The 17,059-nt window shown below is 41.5% G+C and overlaps 1 protein-coding gene across 1 annotated transcript in view; it reads right to left on the bottom strand.

Moving 5' to 3' along the window:
* The window catches only part of SLC28A3 (solute carrier family 28 member 3), a 44,230-nt gene that overhangs the window by 2,742 nt on the left and 24,429 nt on the right, over positions 1 to 17,059 (bottom strand). The window contains exons 8-16 of the mRNA XM_030005848.1: positions 11,785 to 11,865; positions 10,640 to 10,720; positions 9,472 to 9,597; positions 8,178 to 8,308; positions 7,196 to 7,364; positions 5,423 to 5,620; positions 2,201 to 2,282; positions 1,232 to 1,330; positions 543 to 666 (exon numbers count right to left, since the gene is read on the bottom strand). Coding sequence (XP_029861708.1) covers positions 543 to 666; positions 1,232 to 1,330; positions 2,201 to 2,282; positions 5,423 to 5,620; positions 7,196 to 7,364; positions 8,178 to 8,308; positions 9,472 to 9,597; positions 10,640 to 10,720; positions 11,785 to 11,865 — 1,091 coding nt within the window. The remainder of the gene's footprint in view (positions 1 to 542; positions 667 to 1,231; positions 1,331 to 2,200; positions 2,283 to 5,422; positions 5,621 to 7,195; positions 7,365 to 8,177; positions 8,309 to 9,471; positions 9,598 to 10,639; positions 10,721 to 11,784; positions 11,866 to 17,059) is intronic.

Here is a 17,059-nt window from a genome sequence, read left to right as displayed (position 1 = left end):
TTAATATCATTATTTCTTTCTTCTCTATCTTGGATAAAGAATTATCAAATACAATTTACCTCAGAATATTTTTCTACCTTGAATGTGTGTAAAGTTTTCTAGGTAAACAGGCACGATTACTATTATCTTCAGCCAGATTAATAAACAGCAGAAGGAAAAGATCTTGGTTTTTTCCAGCTAGTTATACTCAGATACTATGTTAACATTATGTTAGTTCAAATATTTGATTTATTTTTTGTTAATATTTGAGATGAGCCTGAGCTAGACTGCTGAATCTTTTAGCCTTCCAGGAAGCTCAGGTTTGGACAAAGATGTTTTGAGTTCTCTGTTGGTTCTGTTTGTGTTTGGCATGTAACAGAGAAATGCCCAAGAAAAGGAAAGCAATTCAGCAGCATTAAAATATTTGTTTCTTTAAAAGATGCAAGTTCATGGATAGCAGGTGCCTAAGAAAAAAGCCAAATTAAAAAAAAAAAATTAGGCTTTTAGAGAATATGTGAGCTCCCTAAATTATGCTGACAGAAGGATAAAGAGTTCCTCGATACCTGGTAAAGAGCTGCTGGCAGCATTCAACTACCTCTGTGCCGTTGGCAGGGAAATCTGTGGAGTTGAAGGTGTTTCCTAATAAGATGTGGCAAGGAATTTCCAGACCAGGGACAGTCAGCATTCCTGTGAAGTAATTAACAATTGTCTTAATGACTAATGAAGAGGAAGATAAGACTTGGGGCTGTCAGTCACTGGGGCATGGTAAGATGAAACATTCTGGCTGCTGTTGAGTCCCACCTTAGGACGGTTTCATTAACTTAACTGCTCTGTAGGAATACTATCAGCCCAAAATATCAATTTAACACTAAGGCAAAAAGTTGTTCAGCTTCCCCCTTGCTCCTTCTCTGTTACAATTCTCTGTTTCTGCTCCATAATTTCTTCTGTATTTCTGTAGCCAGTGGTGTGGAAGAAGGATTTTAACTCAGCTATAACTTGCTTTGTTCATGAGTCATGTGTTACACACAGACTAACAAAAAAAGAGGTAAGACGTAATGGAAGAAATAAAATAAATCTTTTCATATCCCAGTTTTCAGGAACCTTTCATATTCTGCATATTGACTTCTAATTCTGCCAAACCTGAAAATACTAGTGTTTGAGTGACCGGAGTCGCCCAGCTGTGTCTATCGTACCGAGGCACTGCCACCCTGTGGTCACTGACTGTAAGAGACACCAAACTTGGGTACGGTACCTGCAACACAAGCTGTCATGAAACAGGCAACAGTTCCTGCAATCATTGCTCTGAAAGCACCACCAGCTATTTCCTTTTTTTTTGAGGGAGCAATGCTTGCTAGGAAGAAAAAAAGTGTGTGTCAAACATAAATACAGAAGAAAAAAAGTGTGTGTCAAACATAAATACATATAGACACAAAGAAGATGAACCTGCCAGCTCTCCCACCACAAGAAATTCCCACCCTGCAGTTTGAACTAGGAGAAAAAAGGAGGGAAAATGAGACATTGGCCATTTGAAGGCCTAGTGCCAATGTTGGCTTTCTGTTAAGAAGGTGGCTTGTGTATAAAATGGAGACTTCTGTTTGGTTTAGCAGTTTGCACATCTGTGCTGGCTGATGGCAGCTTTCGGAAGTAAACCCCAGGCATGGCACCGGGGTCTGGCCCCGTGGCTGGGTCCTGCTCCTCCACGCTGCCCCGCTGCTGGTACCACGGAGCCCACCTGGGCTCCAGGGTAAAGGCAGCTGCCAGCAATTCTGGCTGCCCAGTGAGGAACTCAGATGGTTTTTCAATTTTTCTTTTCCCCTCGAGATCTGAAAAGCCTTCCCCCATCCCCGTAAGCTTACTGCATATATGCGATATTTTTACAGGAAACAGCCAACTTGTCTTTCAGACCAGCAGGCTGCGGAGATGGTTTGCTCCTCCTGAAGCCCAAGGGCTGTACTAGCTCAGGTTCATGGTGTAAGGGCTGGACAGGGAGGCCTATTGGCAGGGCTTGGTCCCCTCGCCTTCCCCTCAGCCCCTCTCCCAGTACCTCCACACCAAAGCCCGCACCCCTCTGGGAGATCTCCCATGCACAGTTGCATGCTAGGTCTCAGCAGAGCAGCTGCTCAGCCCCTAAGGCTGCTAAGCTTCACCCACAGCCTGTTCATTTGGGTGTTTTCTTTGGGATTTGCTTGCCAAATAAATTGTCTGTGAGAAGTGTTCTTACTCAGGCCTCCTATTACCAGTCCCAGGGAGCCGAAATTGGCAAATCCACAAAGCCCATAGGTGGCAATGACTTCAGAGCGAACCTGGAAGACAAACACACATCCTGTTGAGTGGTTTGAGACAGCTTGTGCTGATTTAGAGGTCTGAAAACATGGTATTGCAGCTCAGGGCTCCAAGTACTGAAATCACTCCATTTTGCTTGGTTGCTGCCCCAGTGTGTGGCTTTCCTCAAGGCAGGCTCCTTCTCTTGCTGAAAGGTGCAGGCTTTCATACCCACTGCCCATGTGAGGACTCATAAACCATGTGATGGTTTTATTTTTCATGTACATTGCTGTGCCTTGTTGAATTGAGTACTAGTAATTAAAGACAAAATATAATTCTTATCTTACTAGTGGCAATTTAGCTGCTGTTTTCTGAAGGAATGAGTCAGAGAGCTTTAACTCAGCTTGTTGTTCATAGCTGGACTGCCTCTATACGCTTGGGGAAGAATGGCTGGAAAGCTGCCCGGCAGAAAAAGACCTGGGGGTGCTGGTTGACAGCTGGCTGAATATGAGCCAGCAGTGTGCCCAGGTGGCCAAGAAGACCAACGGCATCCTGGCCTTTATCAGAAACAGTGTGGCCAGCAGGACTAGGGAAGTGATTGTCCCCCTGTACTCGGCACTGATGAGACCGCACCTTGAATACCGTGTTCAGTTTTGGGCCCCTCACTGCAAGAAAGACATTGAGGTGCTGGAGCGTATCCAGAGAAGGGCAACCAAGTTGGTGAGGGGCCTGGAGCACAATTCTTATGAGAAGCGGCTGAGGGAACTGGGGCTGTTTAGTTTGGAGAAGAGGAGGCTGAGGGGAGACCTTACCACTCTCTACAACTACCTGAAAGGAAGTTGTAGCCAGGTGGGTGTTGGTCTCTTCTGTCAGGTGGCTGGTGATAGGACAAGAGGAAATGGCCTCAAGTTTTGCCAGGGGAGGTTTAGTTTGGATATTAGGGAAAACATCTTCACTGAAAGTGTTGTCAGGCATTGGAACAGGCTGCCCAGGGAAGTGGTTGAGTCACCATCCCTGGAGGTATTCCGAAAGCGCGTAGACAAGGCACTTCAGGACATGGTTTAGTGGGCATCACTGATGGTTGGACTCGATGATCTTGAAGGTCTTTCCCAACCTAAATGATTCTATGATTCTATAACACTCTGTTGAAACCTCAAGTTTTGGTATATATCCCTGACTTCTTTGTCCCTGAACAAGCAGACGGATTCATGTAGCTGCTCTGTGCATGCTCCACCCTGTGCACAGAAGAAGAAAAGGGAAGTGGGTCTCCTAGAGAGTGGGTGCTTTGATATGCTAACAGGCAGAGGGACATTATCATTTTGGAATCCCCATTAGAGACTTATTTCCTTCCTACCTTCAGGCACCTTCCTCCCCTTGGGCAACAGCATCTCAGTCTGGACGTCATAGCAGAGGCAAGTTTGGGTTGACCTTTGCCCCCATGGAGGGACCCCTCACGGGACACAAAATTACTTTGGGTGAAATCAGGCTACAAACCTCACAAACCTTCAGACAAATGTAGTTCAGACGTTTTGGGAAAGGAGGCAACATACCTCACATATGTCAGCACATGGATTTTTGTTCCCCTGGCAGCTTTAAACTCCTATTTACTGTGTTTTAGGCCCAAGCTGAAGATGCCTGAGTGAGTGTTCTAGTACGTTTCCTGTTTATTAGAAGTTTCTTTGTTTCCATTATTGTTTTATGAAAAGCAATTTGTAGAAGTTTTCAATCCCTCTGCACATATGCAGGAAAAAGCTTTTCAAGTACCCACTCTACCTGCTTTTCCTAGAAAAGGCTTTGTGTACTGTGATTTCCCTGCTTTTATTTGCACTTCCCTTGCTCTGAAAACAGGAAGCCTTGTTATTACTGAGTTCAGAAGACAGCTTGTTTGCTTGCTTTGATTGAATATCTGTGCCTGGATGTATTAGAGGGTTCTGAAACTGAAGAGAAATTAAAAGTGGAAGTCAAGCGCACTCTTACCTGAAGTGTTGTGCCATAATTAAAATGGTTACTGCGCAATTTTTACTTCTGTTATGAATCAAAATTATTTTTATATCTTAGAGTTTTTTACTATGGAAGTTAATATAGCTCTTTATAGGTATTAGAAGTGAACATGGAGGTTCTATATGACATCTTACTAAAAAAAAAAAAAAAAAAAAAAAAGGTGGAATATGGTTGATGGGGTCTGCATTTTAAGGCTGACTCCTGGATTAAAAAAACCCCTATTCACTCATTCAGAAGTTCAGAGCCATATTCCCCTTCTAGAACATAGCATGATTACAGTAGGGCAGATCAAAGGTCCATCTAGCCCAGGATCCTATTTCCAGGAATTCCAGGAACATTGGTAATGGATGCTCAGGCAAACATGTAAGTATTTGATCAGACCACCTGGCTTTCTACCTCCATGTGTGAAATATGTTCTTGTATTAAGGAACACAAGTGGTCAGGAACATGTTTGCAGTTTTGTATGTAAGGCAGGTATCCACAGCATCACACCAGATTAAATGAAGAATAAAAGCTGTACAAAAGGATGCTTCCTAATTAAGGGTACTCTACAGTGACAATTTGTTTTGATTTGAGGAAGAAAGGCCAGTGTAGGTGTAAATCCACATATCACGGTTTTCTCTGCCTGTGCTTAGAATGGGGACAAATTCAGCACAGGCTGCGCATGTGGATGCCACATGGGGGAGCAGTCATGACTGCAAAGGTCAGCCTTCGTCACTGCATGCTCTTTGCCCGTGTGCACACACCTAGGACGCCCTTTGTGTTCCCACCCTATAGGTTTCTTCCTCAGTGCATTGTATCCTCCACTGAATCCTCCAGTTATTGCCCAGGATTTTCTTGGGAGAGTATCTCATAGGGAAATGCTAGCTAAGAATGAGGTAAGAAGAAACTCACCTTCAAGGCAGCCTTCATCTTAAGTGCAGTGTCCTGTGGGACATTGCATGTTCCCCAAAACTGTGCCTTCCTTTTGCTATGCTTGTTTGAGATAGCTAGTGTGATGATAGTCATGGCAGCCTCACAAAGCAATGCTGAATTTTCATAATTGAACTCTGTCACTGAAAGACACGCTTTAGGGTAAAATGCAACCATTATCTCTTTATGCCCTTATTAAAAAATAAGTTGAGTTTCAGCAGAAAAGTATTAGATCCAATAAATCTGTAGAATAGAAAATGTTACTTACAGTCATATACTGCTTCACACCATCAATGTACATGCTCCCACCCTTTTTTCTGTTGTGAATCAGTTTTGAGAGGCGCTCATAAGCCACAAATTCATTGAAGAAAGTTTTATAACCTAGTAGTCCACCAACAATAAAACTGTCTTCCCAGTCTACCCCCATCATGAAAGAGAATGGCATGAAGACATAAGCACAAATGTTCTGCAAAATATGTAAGACAAAGCAGGTCAAAAGATATGGTTGGTCAAAGAACAATGGCATGTGGTAAGTTCTCGAAATTTAAAATAAGGATGGTTTTATTTCAGCAGAGGAAAATTGGTCTTGAATTCTTACTGCCAATATGTCTGGGAGACAGCAGTTTTAACAGTGAAGTATGCCTGAGTAATTTTTAAAAGACTAACCCAAAATCTAGATAAAACAAAGTAATTAGCTATGTCCCTGATTTTACACCTAAGATAAAACAAGTTTCTGTGCCTTTTTTCCCCCCACAATGGCTTCACATTGGGCACAGTGTTTGAAACAAAGACTGAGGGTTAAGTTAAAAGAGCTGATAAGAGAATTGAGAAGTCTAGTTCTTCTGCTGATTAAATCAAGTGTGTTAATGAACATGCTTAATTACCAGGTTATTGGACTCCAACTGGTGTAAACAAATGACTTGTCTCTGCATAAAAGTTGTGTATCTGACATAATTAAAGCTGTACCTTTTTGCCTAGCTTTACAAGTTCTATGCAAATTTTTAAAAAATTCCATATCACAGTATTGCTGATTTTTATATAAGAGAGAAAATAGCTCCAGCTGTGAAAGGGCTTTGTCAGGTTGTCCTTAATGAATGTAACTGAGGTGTTTAAGCAGTTACTATTCCTGGTTGGTTTCTCTGCCCGCAAAAGGCTGGAAGTTAGTGCCTCTCAAAAGGGATGGATGGCTGAATGCAACATGTCTGTGGGTCTCCACTCCTTGTGGGTTATCTATCTGTCCAAATCTTACTCCATTTCCTCTGCTGTGGGTGTCTGTGCAGTGGGATAATGTATGGAAGCTGCGCAGGGTAACATTTTAATATTGCTGAAGCCACATCTGCTATGACTGACTGCCTATTCAATTCTGCAGCACTTTATTGCAATGTTACATCCTTGTTTCACACGGGACTTTTATCAGGAGCTTGCAAAACAAAGAGTTCAAAACCATTGAACCAAGATTGTTGCACTGGGTCAAAAAATGATGTATTGACCTAGGTTAAAAAAGAAATCCTGTTTAAAACCTGTTTCCTCAGCTGAATGATTTGGGTGCAGTTTTACAATGTAATTGTGTTGAGAACTAATGGGTATTGAGTAGGTGTGGGTTCAGACTTGCCCCAGTGTCCTTGTCTAAGTGAAGCTAGTGAGCATTGAGGGGTTGATGGGGCTCTGAAGCTAAAGCCACTTTAAAGTTTAGCTGGAGAAGATGTTAATGGCCTGGCAAGTGTGTAACCAACAGACCTGCTGCACTGCCATGTCAGAGGAGGCAGGTATTAGCATACAATGCTCTGTAAACATACTCTGCTAGTTAGCAAGACCACCACAGAGGGAAGGTACACATGGACTAATGGATACAGAAATATTTACATGGCAACAATTTTCCTTTGGCTGTAAAGACTTTTTTCAAGAACATGCATGTAAAAATACACATTTCGATCATATTTAAAAAAATCAAACCCCCCACAACAAAACCGCACAGGCATTTAATTTGAGAAAGACAAATTATGCATGTATATAAGCTGCATGAAGGACATGGAGACCATACCTCAAAGTTCAGCTGTGGATAGTCAAACAGATTGCCCACCCAAGAGAGGGCCGAGTCAAGGAAAGCCAGCAGGGCAAGGAAGGAGATCAGATTCACGACAATGTTTGCTACCAGCGGGATGGAGGTAGAGGCACCTTGACTGGCTGCTTCCAGCAGGTTCTTTGATTCACTTTATCAATGAAAAGAAAACCAGAGTGTTAACATTTTTTAATTCAAGAGCAAATCACAGAACTAAAAGTTACATGGACTTGATTAGAAAACTACTACTGACACTGTTTGTTCACTCATAGGGAAAACAATGATGAGGTGGAGTAGGTTTTTGCTCTTGATCCTCACAGGAGCCAGTGGGAGGGTGTGCTTTTGTTGCCTTGAGGATGAATTCTGGCACATTTGGGGTTAGGCACGATCTGGATCAGGTCTCTGTACTGTGACTGCCTGTGGCTCCATTGAGACAGGGGAGTGGTCATTGCTTTTCTTTCGGGCACCCCTTGCCCCATCTATTCATTAACAGCTCCTTACAAACCTTTTCCTTTGCCTGTTGTTCACAAGGCAAGTGAGTCTCCTTGCAGATGGGCAACAAGTTCACTGCTGTCACTGTTGAAATGATTGCTCCACCTTTGCTTTTGTATGTTTGCATTTACAGATTTATTACAAAGCAAAGAGCAACAGAGCAAATGGAAAAACCTCTTGGTGGCTCAACTCAGGTAGGCATTTCCCTCTTTCTCTGGAGAGTTTACTGTCTGGCCCAGGTCCTTGTTGTCTCTGTGCCTATCCCAATGGGTAGTGATACCACCATACGCTGTAATAGGCCATGCTGCACCTGAATGCACAAACTGCTCATTTGGGGTATATTGGTGTGTAATTAATTTATTGATTGCACATCGACCAAGTACTACCCCAAAAGCTTATGTGTGAGGAGTTATTTTTCCAAACCCCACTTTTGCATGAGTGTTACTATTCACTAGAGCGTATATCAGCTTACCCTTTTGCCATTTGTAGGCCACCCCTCAGAGTTACTGTTGGCTTTTCAGTTTCGGGCCAGAATAGTTTGGAGGTGGCTAATGATGCTGGTGCTGACATGACAGAAGCAGTCAGTAGGTGGGAGGCGGAAACCTAGAAATACATGTGACAGAAAATATGCTGTGATAACTACATCATGCACAAACATAGAGAAAAGCAATTAAAATTGTTAGATGCTTGGATGATTTTTCTACAGGGGGTCATTAAAAAGTTCATATTGCTCATAAGGAAGAGAATGAGCAATACAGGAGAAAAGCCAACTGGAGACAGGAAAAGTCTAAGTAGTGGAAAGTATGCAGTAATCTTTCCAAGAGGCAAACTGCTTCACTTCTCTCCAGTGGCAAGCCAGAAGGCAAAGAAACAACAAAAAGCCAGGTCCATCAAGTGCAGCTGGGCATAGCAATAGCAGAGCAGGTGATTGAGAGCCAGCCAGCCTTCCTTTACACCCCTTGCGTGCCCTGTAGTGGCAGAAAAGTGTTTTTGTCCCTTGAAGTTGTGTTTTAAAAAAAAAAATTTTACATGGCCTAACAGAAAGTCTTCGATTCCTCTTTCAACCCTTCTTCCACAAATTTCTACACAAAACAACTTCTTTGCTAACTTCTTCAGTATTTCCATCTGTCCTTTTCTTCTCTTACTCTCTTGGTCCTTTTGGCCAATAATCCCTTCTTACCTCTGCCTCTCCACTGTATTTTATTCATATATGGAACTAATATATTTATCAACCATCCCACAGTGACTCTGATCATAAATCACACCTTCAGCCCTGTTTTTCTGCCTTTGTGTTGCCAGCCCCTTAGCAGATAAGACATTTACTACCCATGTTTGTACAGCATTGCTAGAACCTCAGTCACAAGTCAGGTCTTTAGGGTCATATGGCTAGCAACAGTTCCTGAAGGACTTTATCTATATCACTGCCACAGAAGTGGGAGGGTTGATCAGTTAATTAGTATATTCCACATGTCAGTTCATCTGGACTGTAGGAAGGTATTCAAATCAGTCATTTCCATGCAGCTATGGCAGGAAGCCTCTCTGCATTACTTAGGTAGGTGTTTGTGCTACTTAACAGTATCTTGAAGGTCAGATCTTGGTATCCTTTTTACTGTCAGAATACAGGGGATTTTTGTGGTTAATTCTTTCAGAAAAAAAAAAAAGATGGGAATGACTCAGGTATAATTCCAAAGCATTTTAGCTGGGCTTCTATACTTACTTGATTTCAGGTCAACAGTGTATTTTCCAGTTCTCTTTCCCCATCTTACCCCAAAAGAAATATATGCTCCTAAGACACTTCCAGCAATAGTTGAGAATCCTGCTGTCATGATTGCATGGAGTTCAGATCTGGTGATGTATGGTAAGTAGGGCCGTACCAGGAGAGGAGACTCAGTCTGGAAGTGAAAAACAACTACCAAATTAAGAACTTCCTAATAAACCCTCAGAGGTTTATTTTATTAACAGGGCAGAAAAACAAGTGGCTGCATCACACTTTCTTAGGTATCTTTGACTAGTTAATCTTAGTGCTAATGAGTGCTCTGAATATTAATAGGCTGGGGTTTTTTTTTACCCTAAGAAGGAAAATTGTACCAACATCCATCTTGTCTGAAGACAACGTTTGCTGGTTTGATGTCTGCTCCAAAGGTCCAATGAAATTGCCAAGAAATCCTAATCCAATTCTGAGTGAGTTAGGGACAGCACAGGTAAGGCTGTGTGTCAAGGGAAATGTGTACTAGCCACTACAGGCAGCTTAAAGCTCCCAGCCCCTCTGGCATATGTGCAAGCACATGCTGGAGGCACTGTCATGAAGAGGTACTAGTTTAAATCTTGAAGCACTGGGATATAGTGATGCACCACTGCTAAATAACTGATATGCTAATGTCGCTTTTGGGCTTGGATGCTACTTGGTCATCTTTCCACATTGCTCTGAAGCCTGGGACAGACACTGCTGTAGTGCAGGTTTAATGGATTTCCCATTAAAGTGGGCTGGTAGACTGTCCCATGCTTTTGTGGTTAAGGCCTTGCACAGCCAGCCCTGGATCTCAGTTTTCTGCATTGTCTGTCTTTCTTGCCCTTGCCTGACTCACATGCCCTCTTTTCACCCCATTTGCCTTTTCAATTGAAAAAAACCTGAAATTGTTATTTCTTCATAGCCTTGGAGTAGTCTGGCAGTCTTTTTAAGAGAGATCTATGACCTACATTTATGCTTGACTTTCTGTTGGGAAAACATATGGTTTCCAAAACCCACCCCATTGTGTATCACTGCTGACATATGAACGTATTGGAATTCTGGAAATCAACCACCTGTCCTGCTGTACTGGAGTCCTAGCTTCATATGAAATGATGATTTTTTTATACACAGATGCTCGCTGAGCAGCAGTATTTCACAATACTCAGTAATCCTGTGCTAGCATGTTTTTCTATGCTCCAACTCACCTGTCCCACAAATATGTTACCCGCAGCTACCAGAGACTCAACAGGAGTTGTCCCCATGAAAATTTGCATTATCCAACCAACCTAAAATGATTAAAAAAAAAAACAACAAAACACATTGGCCTGCCTATTCCATGCACTTGTTGAATTAATCATGTCAATGTAAAAGTTATGAGAGACCTTACAATATTTCCTGAGTTAACGATTTCAGCTTCAAGATATGGGACATTCATTTAATAGTAGCATGTTGAAATAAGCCAGAGGAGGAATAATTTAACAGAATGGAGAGTACCCCAAGCTCTTCCTGGGCACTAAATTGTTAAACTAAATTAATCAAAGCAGGTATTTTGATGTGTCCTTACCACTTATGTATCTGTCCAAAGGGACTTGGATCATAGGAAGGTAAAAAAGGTAAAATTTAGATTAAGGCTAAAAATGTCTCATAGAAATTTTAGCACAGTATTTCAGCTAGGTGAAGTTTGTGGTGTTTATATAACAATCCTGTGAATGAGAAGGACAAAGGACTTTTTAAGACTATCTTCAAATAAGGTTTAACTACCACCATGCAGGAAGATCTTTTCCCTCATATGTTAAGTACACTGGGTGGACAGGGCAGGAAATGGACTTTTGTGGACTTGCTCTTATCTTAGTTGTCACTGGCACTGGACATAGGACCTGACAGAAATGAACACTTAGAGCATGAGGTGAGGAACCAGCCTCTGATCTTATTCTGGGGATCTGTGATAGGAAGGTATATGCAATTGCTACTGCAATGCTTAGTACAAAGCAGAAATTCACTGTCTGGGATGTAACCTCCATCCTGCACTTTGGGGGCTGGGAAAGGGCCAGGCAGAAAGGAAGATTTAAGCAAGTATGGCATCTAAACACAGGAACACTAAAACTAACCAGGCAAATCTAACCATTACTATGAAGTTAGCAATAAAATCAGGTTGGGGGGTGCTATGTGATGCCAGTTAGGATTTTACAGTGGTAACATTTGGAACTATTTCCAGGTTAAAAATAAAAAACTACTTTTCATATGCCTACCCCTAAGCAACTTGGTCTGGGCCAATGCTACAGTTCGGCTGCATGTGTGCAAGAAGTGTCCCACACTAGGCAAATGAATATATACTGGTAAAAATTCATACCTTTCCAATGAGCCACTGCATGAATCCAATATGGTAAAGCATAGACATTACTGTGCTGAAGAAAACCACAATTGGCAGGACCTGATTTGGAGACAAAAAATCATTAACACTTCTAGAGTGGTTTTCCTTTCCTTGATTCTGTAGGCCATTTAATTTTTAAAAAGAGGCTCATGTTTTTGGAGATATACTTAAAGGTATTGAAAAGTCATCATTAAGTTTACACTTACGCTGGAAAATTTTTAACCTTCTAGACTCGTTGTTTATGTTTGTGGTGGAATTAACTATTTTTCATGTAGCTATATAGTTTTCTAACAGGACTGCAACAGTTTTCAAACTGTCTGGTTTAACATGATATGTATTAGTTTATAGCCATGTTTAAGTTAGCTCAAACATTTACTGGGCAATGACATCTACAAAGACTTGGATATGTACATCTGTAGACTTTGAAAACAATGAACAGAAATATATACAGTGGGACTGTGGTGTAGAATTCAGAGCTCAACTTCTCTGTGTCTGTGTTTAAAAAACACAATTTAGACTGTTATATAAGCAGAAGTCGAAGAGATTTTGATTGCGGTTGTAGCTGACTTGATTTCACACAATCAAGGGCAGCTTCCTTAAAGACCCATACTGTGTAGCTGCCTTTTAATAGCACACTATAGAAAAACCTCTTTTATTCTGCTTTATTTGTAGCATTGATTATGCCAACGTGGAGTATTCAAGAGCTCTGTAACTGTACACAGAGACAGAATCTGTTTAAAAACAAATTCATAGGTGTATATTTATTAAATATAAGAAGTGAATATAAGTACATTTCATTGGAGACAGAAGGAAAAATGTTTTCCTTAAATATATAATTTAAAAGAATTGTATGAATGCCTAACCCACTGTCTGATGGGTTATTAAATGTGTTGTTTTTTCATCCTAAATAAAACTAATATCACTTGATTCTCAAGTATGTTAAATACACAGGATCTCAGCGTTTTTATGCTAGTGTACAACAGGAAGAAAAATTCCCCCCAAAAGGCTCAAAATTAGGCAGGCAGATTAGTTACAGTTAAAACAGTACCACTAACACTAAGAATCTTTTATGTATGTTCAACTGAGGGCATAATACATCATAAATAAAAGTAACGAACAGAACATAAAAGAACAAAACGCTGTGTTAGTTCAGGCCTTTTCAGTAAATAGAAGCTGTGGCTTTCTAGAGGAGAGTTAGTACTATCAGCAATTTTGATAAAGGTTTGGAAACTCAATTTAGATGATCAGAACCTTTCACTGAAAAGAGAGAGTGCAATTCACAGATATCGTTGTGCTCTTCAACAAAGTTAACATGAGGCTGCTTTCTCAAGTTTGATTCTCTGATCCTTTTAGCAATCCTTTAGGGGTGGTTTGCCATGCAGTGATAGCAGAAAATTTAGTTCAGTAAAAGTAACACCTTTCTCCCCTGCCTTTTTTTCTCCTGCCATTTCTCCTCCCTGTTCCTAAGCGTGTGCTAGCCAGAAAGGCATCTGGCTTCCAGCCAACTCCACACTCTGGCATAAGTAGGGACCGCTGCGATGCCTGTAGGGAAATGGGTCTGGAGAGGCTGTGGGCAGACATGCAAAGGTCAACTGTCTGTACTGGATGGTAAAAACCATAAGCAAGTGTCCTCTCGTCTTTTACTGCAAATGGATGAGAAAAGCTCTCCAGTTTGAGAGCTGTGGTTTGGTTTTAGCTGAAGGAGTGAGAAGACAATGTTGTGCCTATGCTGGGTGGCAGCTGGCACCCTTTGACAAATTTCTTGTGCACATTCCTCTGAAAATAATTTAGATAACTTTAAAACATGTTTTTCCATGTTTGCAGTTGCAGGCATTTCTTGGATGTATCATTTGTCTTTACAAAACAGGGAGTTTGTTTTCCAGTTGTGATAATTTGTGCCTTGACTGCATAAAGAAGTTGAAGACTATTTTATAACTAAACCCTCCTGCCTAAATCCCCAGTCACTTAATGTGGTATCTGTTATGTTATGTCTTCATCAGAAAACTGTAGCAACCATTTAATTACAAGTAATTGTAATGATTTGTCATGTCCAGACTAGCTTTTATCTAAGGCATAACAATATCACATGGAAAGCACTGGCAAATTATTACTCTAAAATAAGCAGAATGGAAATAAGCTACTTGCAACACATGGCATTGCGGTGGGGTTTCAATTGTGTTGTCTGCAGAGATAAATGCAATGAAAAGCACTTGAAACATGAAAAAACTAGTTCAACTGAAAAAAACCCAGAACTTTTTTACAGAAAGACTCCCCACGGTGTTAATACACTAAAGTGTTAAGTCAGTGGTTTTGAAAGTTGGGAGAGGGAACAGCCTCAGGAAAACTCCTTCTGTCCCATGTCTATATGGAGCAACCACATCCCCTCCACCAGCCCTGAGAAGAGCTTTGCCTTTGTGCTGGGCCCACGTGGGTTGCACATTGTGGGTGGGACAAGAGTGGGAAAACTGATGCAGGAGTGACTTCTTCCGCTCCCCATCCTCTCTGTCCCCCTCTTTGTGGTGCCAAAACCAGGGGAGTAGGTGACACAGGGTCAATAACATCAGAGGGCTCCTTCCGTGGGTCTTAGGGCTTGGGTAGCAGGGCGTGCATGTCCAGGCAAGTACCTCGATGGCAAAGAGCTGTGCAGGGGCATGGGAGAGGGAGGGGAAAGCTCTGGTGGTGCTCCAGGGTCAGGCACCTGGCGAAGCACTCACAGGGCAAAGGGAGCCCAGGCTAGGAGCAGGTCTGGGGAGGGTGGAAGGAGCCCAGCCTTGCTGGAGCTGCGGGTACAGGATCTGGGGAGATGAGGAGGGGAATAGACTATGCAAACCTTTGTATGTGAGGAGGGGTCTGGAGGGCTAGGGGATCGGGGCACAGTCATATGTATGCGGAAGCAGGACTGTTAGGAGAAAAGGGGGCAAGGGGATGATCCAAGGAGTCTGAGAACAGCTTCCCTCTGTAACTATGGGGCTGTTCCACACCCTATGCGTGTAAGAATATCTGCACAGCAGGGGAAGGTCATAGTGGAACACCAGCCTTAACTGACAGTGTTTCCTTTGTTGGTTAAATGTGAAATGTATTTGGAAATAAAAGGTCAAGAGTCCCCTTTGTTTTTTTCAAAAAACATGCACTGATTGCATGAAACTGCTTTTAAGGAAAGAAAAGCTCTTAAAACTCATTCTTCTGTCTTATGGACTTCCAGTTGCCTCTTTCTGCTGCAGTGCCCTTACCCTCTGAGCGCCAGAGTCTGCTTCAAAGATGTGGGTACACTGAACAAGAAGTGACAAAGAGATTGTCTCCAACTTGCTTCTACCATTAAAAAATTCACCAGTTTAATTTGGATATACACACACCATTACAGCCTGTAGGTGGAGACAGTTGTCAACTCTGAGAAAAGTGGGGGGAGAGCCGCAAAGTAAATATGACAGGGAAGTCATATGGACCTCAGCTGCAGCAGAAGCCTACTCCTCAAAAAGGGCTAGCCTGTTTCTATATGGGAGGAGTGGATGGGTCCTGCAGTGTAATTATACCTGCATGGTTAAACTATTAGAATTATACTTCTATCTGTGGACAAACTTGTGTGGAAATTTAGTCTCCAGTATGTATAGTTCCTGATACCTACTACATACCTTTAAACAGTCAAGTTTTAACTGATGAATAAATTTAACAAGAACTCTGAAAAATGCCACAATAATTCAATGGAGAATTTGTACCAAAGAGCTCTTTAGAATTACATTTATGTGGCCTACAAATGTTGCAGTTAATTATTCCCATAATACAATCTCTAAGAAAATAAATTCTTTAATTTGTATTTTTTATAAACTGGGTAATTTCATATTTATTATAAATTCTGGAATATGGTTTGACCTTACTAAAGAGCTACTTTCCGGATCATCGTTATTGCCTATGCTACGTTCAGTGCAGGGAGTTGAAATTGTTGGTTGCTCACAACTCCTCTCCCATTTGTGGCTTGATGTTCAGGTTTTTCCTTATGTTTCTTTAAAGGAGAAGTTGCTATTGATGTTTAAGGAACATCCTGGTTTCAGACACTCCTAAAGCCTGACCTTCAAAGTAAAGCCTTTCTCAGGGAGCCATAATCCTCCTGGCATAAAAAGGAAGCTACTGATATAACAGAAGTCTAATTTCCCACTTGCTCGAAGCAAACTTTGCCCTTCATAGTCAACAGGATAGATGACTTAGTGCTAAGAGGTTTTTTCTAACTACTTAAGTATTTGGGTGTGCTTGTTTATGTGGGCAAGTGTTTTTTTCAGAACTCTGAAACTCTGCATCTGCATACATAAATATGCATTTAAAATAACCCAGTTTATGCACGCAAATGCATGTATTTATGACTAATTAGTGCTTCCAAAACTGTGTGCTCAAAGGCTGTAGTGGGACTGGTCAGAATGCCCAGTGGGTGCACACAAGCGATGTGTCTGATCTGGTAACTGTGTCCAAGTTAGCAGAAAACTGAGGTGTCCCTGCACACTACTAAGGATGCAGTATGGCTACAATTGGGCTCTGACAGTTTTCTGTGAAGACATACCCTATCACTTCTCTACTCTCTCTCAAGAGGTAAGGCAAGATTGAGCTGTTTCTCTTTTGGAGGGCACTTTGAAATATCTAGGGACAAGATTTGGACAGCTCAGCACTACATGCAAACCTCATAAAATATCTGAAAGACACAAAAAAGCACTTTTGACCATCTTAATCTCTAAATAAATGACAAGCATTTCAAGGGAGAATAGGCTGGCTGTCACTGATGTTGGCAAAGAGAAATCACTTTCTACAGAAGGACCAGATGGAGCATGTTTTGGTGTTGCTGTGCACTTGTCTGCCACTGTTTACCATATATACTCCTATAGCAAGACATATGCAGCTCTGAAAATCAACTCATGGGTTTTGCTTTCTTGTTTTTCAGTGTGAAAATAACCTACTGGTCCCTGTTATCCTCTTCTAGAAACTCCACATGTCTTCTGCTGTCTTATCCCATAGAATAAGGCTGATGGATGTGTGCATACACAGAAGCAAATTTTTGACTGTCTGATCCCTGGTTATGGCTTTAGTCAGCAAAGTATTTTGCATCAGCACTGAGGCATTAAAAAGCACCGTGAAAAAAATAATATTCATAAGGCATTGTGGAAAAACACAGGAAAAATAGCATTGGGGGTGGGCATTAAAACCATTTCATCTCCAAAATTTGTAATTGTGAATGCAAATTGTCATATAAGTGCTCAATAGAGTAAAGGTCAGA

Source organism: Aquila chrysaetos, chromosome Z (assembly GCF_900496995.4).
Source record: "Aquila chrysaetos chrysaetos chromosome Z, bAquChr1.4, whole genome shotgun sequence".
Lineage (NCBI taxonomy): Eukaryota > Metazoa > Chordata > Aves > Accipitriformes > Accipitridae > Aquila > Aquila chrysaetos.
This window is presented reverse-complemented; position numbering and strand designations above follow the sequence as displayed.